Source organism: Apium graveolens, chromosome 1 (assembly GCF_009905375.1).
Source record: "Apium graveolens cultivar Ventura chromosome 1, ASM990537v1, whole genome shotgun sequence".
Taxonomy (NCBI): Eukaryota; Viridiplantae; Streptophyta; class Magnoliopsida; order Apiales; family Apiaceae; genus Apium; species Apium graveolens.
In genome coordinates, this window is record NC_133647.1 from 192,655,715 (window position 1) to 192,664,299 (window position 8,585).

The following is an 8,585-nucleotide window of genomic DNA, read 5'->3' on the forward strand; positions in this document are numbered from 1 at the left end:
CATTTATATCAATTTGACTTATCTCTCTCATAAGTAATCTCGATCTCTCTCTCTCTAACAGCAGACACAACGAAGAAGACACAGTCTTTCCTCATTGATTTCTCCTTCATATCCATCAATAATTACACATACAAACAATATATATGCACGTACATAATCAATCATGTTCTGATATTTTACACAAAGCAGATATGAAGTGCAACCAACATTTCACCAACATCGACGGTGTCTGCTCTACGTGTCTTACGGAACGTCTAATCATCGTCATCGAAGCTCAAACTAAAGCTAATTTGCAATCAAAACTCGCCGACCGGAATTGTTCCGTCTCGGAAACTGAATCGCCGGAGCAAATCTGCGTCTCTCCGTCAATCAGTTGTAAAAAAGTCGACAACGACGTCGTTTCGATCTCCGATCAGAGATTTTACAGTACGCCGCAAGTCGTTCATAAGAAGGTGAAAAAGTTTTCGATCGTTTCAAGTTTTTTCAGATCGAAAGCGATTTCGGATCCTAATTCGGATCTGGATCCGAAGTGTGGAGATCCGAATTCATCGCCGTGGAGAATGAAAAGTATGTTAGCGTCGAAACCGAAGAAAAAATCGTGTATGTTCAACTCGGACGCCAGCCGAGTGATGCAACGGCCTTGTAAAGGTATGTCACCAGCGGATGACTCGGACAACTCGCTTGACATAACGCCGCAGTGGAAAGAAACGCCGTCGAGAATGACTACTCCGGTGCATATCCGGTGTAAAAAGATGAATCAAGCGCGTAATTTGACAGGATTCGCGTTCTGTTTGAGTCCGTTAGTTCGACCGAGTCCCAATCGGAAACAGACGGAGATCAACTCCGGCGATACACGTGTTCAGGTGAAGCCGCATATCGGAGCTGCGGCGGCGTTTTGTGCGAATAGGTCAAAGAAGCTGGCAAATTGCGGAAGATTTCATCCGAATTACTAAATTATTAAACCGACGACGTAGAATTTGTTATGATTTTGTCGAAATTACATTTTACCCTTTGTTACAGAATGATTACTTTACGTGATATAGAGTGTTAGACAAACTCATCTAAGTTTGTACTCATGTAAACTTGTAGAAATAAGGTATTTTACGAAATGATTGTCACTACTTGCTTGTAATATTTTAGTGATTTTGGCCATTTGGGCAGTTGAAACGGGAAAGGATGGTGCCTCGAAGCTTACAATTGGGAGGGACGTTAAAAAGAACTAGTCAATGAAAAAAGTGGATATGTAGATGCATGTGATGTATGTAGTAGGGCGCTTGGTGGACGATGGCGTTCTCTATTCTCTATTTAAGTAAAAAGGGGTTTGAATTTTTGGGAGGAGTGGGTGTGTGATGTGGGTTCGGGGGGGGGGGTCTACCAGCATTAATACAACCATTGGATGATATAATAAAATAAGGAATTTTATACATCTAATCGATTTTATTAACGCTCGAGGAGGGGGTGTGTAATACTTCCTCCGTCCCCATTTGTGTCCCCATTTGTTATCAAATAAATATTAAGTGGATAGATAAATGATTAAATGATGTTGTATGTTGATAAAATATTTAGATAGATAAAAGGAAGGTAAGCAAAGATTAACAATTTGATAGGAAATAAAAATGATGCTGATAAAATATTAAATGGATAGATAATTTGATGGGAAATAAAAATGATGCTGATAAAATATTAAATGGATAGATAAAAGTGAGATAAGTATAAAGATTAACAATTTGGTGATAAACAAAAGTACATGACCCCGTCTAAATAAATAGCCTGCCTAAATATAAGTTTCATTAAGACATACTTGACTCCTTTATATTATAGTTGCTAACATTTATACACATGATATTTACAAAAAGTACTAGTAGCAAATATCTAGCAACTTCGTCTTATTTAGGAATATGACATCTTGTATACATCCAAAGACCAGTTTTAACTCAAATTCCCATGTTGTTCCTTCAAAGTACAAAAGGTTAAAAGTTTCAGAAAAAAATCAGTTTGTCCATGACCTGTCACTAAGCTTCAGCAACAACAAACTCAAAAAAGGAATAATTAAGCAACTTGGAGTTAATTATGGTGTTACTAGAGTAACAATATCTAAGATATGGATAATTGGACATAAAGTAATCAAAGATGGAGTGATTCCTAATATTGATAGTAAATACAAATATGAAAATAAAAGGTATGCTTTGGATTTAGAAAAGGTACCACTTATTCCTCTTCATCTTAGAACAAATATTAGGACATTGGCTTGTCAATTAAACACAAGCAAATCTACCATACATAGGATTGTACAAAAAATATAAGATTAGATCACATTTGAGATATTTTGGATGTGATTCTACGAGACCAAGTTACGTTGTTTATCTTGAATGTACGTTAGAATGCGTATCTGTATTAGTGTTCACAAGTTAAAAAAATTTAGGCTGCTTTTGTGAAATGATGGCCAAGAAAAGGTACTAAGCCAACTAGTCATAGACTTTTATCATATACTCTTATTACATTCTAACTATTGTGTGAAAGATCACCCTTCTTAACAATTATATTTTTTAAATCATGAATAAGAATGTCTCGATAACTAACTAACAGTTCTTTTATTGTATTTTAGTATATGTGGTGAGAAATATTTTGTGAAGAAGCTATACAATAGTGAAAATTAGCTTTATCATATTCTAGTTATGGATAATGCTCTTTGTTAATGATAACTCCTGGTGGTGGAGCTGTTCCTTCGACGTTGTGCCTGGATCCTTCGCCGCTGTTGGGGTGTAGCTGTGGTGGGATCCCTACAAAATAACACTGGAAGGGGGGTTTGAGTCTCGCGGCGCCTCCGGCGTGAGAGTAAGAACTCGCTTTTGGGGAAGATGAAGGTAGATATGAATGAGGGTTGTTGTGTGTGTATATGAGTGTGAGAGAGTGATTAACCCCAAAACCCCACCCTCTTGGGCTATTTATAGCCGAAGGGTAGGGTTTTGGGGTTGGCACCTTTTAATCGCAACCATTGATTCTGGGAGCGGAGGACACCTGGTCGCAGCCATTGGTTCTGGGAGCGGAGGACACCTAGACCCCCTGTTAGGTCACACTTTCACTGTAGATGGGGTGAATACAGTGTTTATTACAATCAAATCAAACTTCAAGAACTTATGTAACAGAAAACAAACTTTATTGAAACAATAAACTCTGTTACAATCTGGAACTGTTATCTCTCAGTGATGAACAAAAAATCACGAGAGCTGCTAGGGTTACAGTAAATAATATTCTCGATAATGATAACACTTATAGTGTAAACCCTATGTCTGTGTTTATATATTACACAGTTACAAGATAATCGCTAATTGATATGGAATATAATTCTGCTTCCTAATATATATCAATCAGATATCTTTTCTTCCAAGTATTCCATTCTTTACGGAATTCCTTATTCATGCATATCTCTTCTTATGTTTATCTTGATCTTCTTAACTTTAATCAGCTACTGTCCTTATCTGATCGTCCTTCAGCACTTAAGTTCTGATATCTATCTCCTGATGCTTATCTCCTGATAACATAAGTACTGATATCCCTTAAGTCCTGACGTCCAGTATAAGTACTGATCAGTTAAGTACTGATTTGTCCTGTTCAAATAAGATCTGAAATCTAAACATAAAACATATTAGCCATGACATTATCAAATATATCTAACAATCTCCCCCAACTTGTAAATTAGCAAAATATACAAGTTTAACAGATATTTGATGATGTCAAAAACATTAAGTACAAATGCATGAGAATTAGACAAGATAACTACAACTTACAGTCCTTAAAGCTTTTACCAATTCAACTTCTGATAACAACTTTAGTCTGTATACACATCAGAATTTAAGCAGTTGTAGATCTTCGACTTGGCTTCATCATTTTCTGATCTCTCTGATGTCAGGAGTTGTTCTGAGATAATTCTTCAACAAACATTTCTCAGCATATCTGAGTTCATCAATCATTCCCCGTTTGACATCTTTAAGCTCTGCAGTATCTTCACCAGTTTGAAATATTGCAGCTCTGAGATCATTAATCTTTGCTTTTCTCAACTCCTGATCTAGTCTTATGACATAAGGTTTGTCAGACTCTAGATTAAATTCAAGCCCCTTAATACCAAGATATGTTCTGATCTGTGCAGTATTAGGCTTCATATCAACAATATCACCATTGTGATTTCTGTACTTTGGAACATATATGCTGTCAGACTTAACAGAATAAAGTCTTTTCTGTCTCTGAATCTGTTCTTTCAAATAGTTTGCAGCAGTCCCTGTCAATCTGTCATCCACTTGAAGTAAGAATAATACATGCTCCAATTCTTCAAAATACTTCAATGGAATGGCATTTTGTCTTATATGATAAACCCTACCATCTGTCATGAAATACAACAAGATGTGTTCCTTCAAGTAGGTATGGTAAACCATTTGTACAGATTTCAATTGATTCAATCTTTCAGGAGTTGCTCCAATTCCTGGTTCACTCAAGGAAGTTGGATCATTGGTAGTGTTATGTACTCTTCTTTCATCAGCACTTCTCAATCCAGTTTTATCTCTTGCTTCCTTTCCAGTAACTACTCTAGCTTCAAAACGACTTGCAGTAGTCTTCAAAGGTTGAGTTTGTTTTGCTTTAGTGAATCCTGGTAGGAGTGTTTTTGATCTTCCTTCTGATATCAAGTTAACTTGAACTGTGTCAGAGGTTACTTGCTTCTTTTGAATATCAGAACTTACAATTTCTTGACTCTGAACAACTTGAGCCATGTCAGAGGTTGTTTTAAGAACTTTTCTTGAAGTCAGAGCAAGATTATCTTTGTCATCAGTAATTTCTTCATCTTCAGGAGGTACATAAACTTTAACAGGTTCACCAACCTTTTCTTTACTCTTGGATCTTGGATCTATCTTTGGTTGTGATTTAGCAAATGTTGCTTCAGTTTGTGCCTTTTCTTTAATCACAATACCTTTCAGTTTTGGAAGTGACTTTTTACCAGAAGCTTCAGATTTAGATGTGGCTTTCTTTGATTTAAGTCTAGCTTCTTCTTCCTTTAAACTTTCCAAGTCCATTCCTGGATTTTCTTGAAGAAATAACTGTCTTGACATTTCTTCATCAAGATCTAGAAGTTCATCAGAATTTATTCTTTTACCAGTATCAGAACTTATTCTCTTCCCAGTATTAGAACTTATCCTGTGACTTGCAATTTCAGCATTTCTTGATGAGAATCTTTTACCTTGACTATGACCTCCACCCATTCCAGAGTTTTCTTGGTCATCTTTTTCATCATCCTTTCCTTGCAGTGTCTTGTCATCCTTGCATTTGGACTTAATCACTTTCTCCCCCTTTTTGGCATCAGCAGGAAGTAGAAGAGAGATAAGCAATTCCACTGAAGATTGGATTTCAGTCAGTTGTGATTGCTGAGAAGCTTGATTTTGCAGAATTTTATCAATCTGTGCTTGTTGACGATCTTGAGTCTTCTCAATATAAGCAATCCTGTCCATAGATGGTTGAAAGAACTTTTTCTTATCAAGTTTCCAAACTTGTTCTTGTTTGATAAAGTTCTCCTGAATCTTGTGTATTTCTGCATGAGTAGTTGAATGAAGACCTTGTAGATGTTTAGTACTCAATGCAGTGACACGAAGCTGAGTTTTGAAATCATCAGAATTTAACATTTCATCAGCTTTAGTCAAGTGCTCAGTAAGATATAACGCAGATGGAATACATGAGACTGAGTTCCATTTCTTAGTCCACTCCTGTCCTGCAGGAGTTTCACTCCAAGGCACTGGTGGTTCCTCTGTAACAAACTTCTTTACTAGTTCAGACTTAGAAAGAGGAATGTGTCCTGAAGGACCTGCTGCATCAGTATTTGCAGTTGGAGCAGCATCACCAGTATCTCCAGCATGTGCAGCATCAGAACTTATAGAATCAGTATCATCTGATATAATAGCAGTGTGAGTAGCAATGGAGGCGTCAGCATCCTCTAATTGCTGATCTGATGCTAAGTTCTGATCAACAGCCATATCCTGATGCTCACCTAAAGTCTGATCATCAGTGTCTAGATGCAGAGAAGGTGACTTAGATAATTCCGGAGTTTGAATAGCATCAGTAACAGGTGTTGGCAAAAGATTTGTTGCTGTTGGAGCTTCTAAGAAAATTACTCCAGGCACAACTAAGTGTTGATCAGCATTATCAGCACTTGTGCCTTGATTACCAAGAGACACAAATGGGAAATTAGCCTTGTCAGATACAGTTTCCTGAGATGGAGTAGATGGAGAAGAAGTAACTGGATCAAATTCTTTTTCTTGTGAGATCAGAGATTCCTGATCCCCTTCCTTAGCTGCTTCCTCCTCATCATCTGAAACTGGCCTTTTTGCCCTCTGTTTCTTGTATTTCCTTGGTAATTTAGAGTCCTTGGAAGTTTCAGGAATTGTCATTTTTCTAAGCCTCTTGAGAAGCTTAGATCCTCCAAGTTCAGAATCCTTCTGAGAAATCTTTTTCTCAGCTGCAGTTACCACAGGTTCTGAAGAAAGAATCTGTTCCTCAGAATCTGATTCATCTCTCAAAGTAATCCTCCTCTTCTTCTGAGGTGTTTGAGAAACAGTCTTTGTTCTCTTTGACTTAGAAGATGTAGGCTTCACATAGGACTTGAAAAAGAATAACAGTCATTTGAAAAGGAATATGCACATGTAACAAGAGTGAACTGTTCAAGGACGAGTGCCATTAGTCCTACCCATAGACTATTAATCTTCCACTTCAACATATTCTAAATTAATCTGAGACTGTTACCAAATTTTACTCACAGATAAGTCAAGTAAAGGGTTAGACTGAAAAATCAGAACTTAGACCTATACCAGAACTTAACAGTCATCAGAACATAATGTCTTAATTTGAACAAGGAATATCTATCTTAGTAAGTTTTCATACAAGTTCTGAGTTATAGTCTTCAGAACTTAATCATCAGAACATATAACTAGAACGTGTCCTCAGAATTTGTGCAAGGTGACACAGTGACTGTTTGTCTAAAAGAACATAGACCACCACAAAAATTTCATCATTCATATGGAGTGATTTGTGTGTGCATTAAGCTAAATAACTAATAAAGAGTAAAGTCTGATTTACTTCAGTACATCTTAGAAATAAGTCATAATTAAAATTTTGCTAAAGAGCTGTCATTATCCTGAAACCTACTGATAAATGAGTTCATGCATGAGTCCACCTCAACTGTTTTTGTGCTAATTTTATGCATCTTTTTAAATTCTATTTTACAGTGGCTTCTCAGTGTAAGTGAGTTACGACTGCTTATCAGAATTTATGCTATTATCAGAGTATTTCTCCAGTAATCATAGAGTGTGAAAAGTCACCAAGAAATTTTTTTGCTTTTCTAATGCATATTTACTTAATACCAGCTATGCACTTGGTTCGTCCCATTCACATTTTTACTCTAGATCTCAAAGGAGTACCTGATATTATTCTTTGATTCTTTTTCTTCTTCTTTTGATAAGTGAGGTTTATCAGCACTTAGTACATTCAGCAGTTTTACTAGAATCAGAACTTAAACAGATGAGTAGCATTATTCTAATTTGGGACTTAGTAATAAGATGAATAAAGTAAACTAAACTAAGCTCAAGTATCAGAATTTGCTTGTGTCATAAGATTTCCACAGAAATAATTACTTCTTTCATGGGATCATTTGTTTATTGAAGACTAGTAGGTCAGTATCTAGCACAATTATCCTCATAGGATTGAATGATTACTTAAACAGATATATCACTTATTAGAGTTAAGAGATATATATCAGACAACAGTCAGTACTTAAAAACATTTATCAATTAAGCACAGAATACACAAAGAGATTAATTCTGTAAATACTGATCATAAAGTCTGATAACATAGAACAAGTTTAAGCAGATTTAGAGAAAGAACCTGAAATCATTCCAAGTTCATTTACCAATCTTGTAAAGGTAGCTTCACACAGTGGTTTTGTGAAGATATCTGCTACTTGTTGATCTGTGGGAACAAAATGCAATTCCACTGTACCTTCATCCACATGTTCCCTGATGAAATGGTACCTGATGCTGATGTGCTTTGTCATAGAGTGTTGAACTGGATTACCTGTCATAGCAATAGCACTTTGATTATCATAGTAAATAGGGATTTTGAAATATGTTAACCCATAATCCAGTAACTGATTCTTCATCCAAAGAATCTGTGCACAGCAGCTTCCTGCAGCAATATACTCTGCTTCTGCAGTTGATGTGGAAATTGACTTTTGTTTCTTGCTATACCAAGAAACCAATCTGCCTCCAAGAAATTGGCAGCTTCCACTTGTGCTTTTCCTGTCAATTTTGCAACCTGCAAAATCTGCATCTGAGTAACCTATTAATTTAAAATCTGATTCTCTAGGATACCATAATCCTAGATCAGCTGTTCCTTTAAGATACTTAAAGATTCTTTTTACAGCTGTTAAGTGAGGTTCTCTTGGATCTGCTTGAAATCTTGCACAAAGACAGGTAGCAAACATGATATCTGGTCTACTAGCAGTTAGATAGAGAAGTGAGCCAATCATACCTCTGTAATCAGTAATATCTACT

The 8,585-nt window shown here is 36.3% G+C and overlaps 1 protein-coding gene across 1 annotated transcript; it reads left to right on the forward strand.

Annotated features, from left to right (window-relative positions):
* LOC141674500 (uncharacterized) lies at positions 1–1,174 on the forward strand. Its single transcript, XM_074481209.1, has one exon. It carries the CDS (start codon positions 144–146, stop codon positions 951–953), a length of 810 nt encoding a protein of 269 aa, XP_074337310.1. The 5' UTR covers positions 1–143; the 3' UTR covers positions 954–1,174.
* Positions 1,175–8,585: the final 7,411 nt, after the last annotated feature.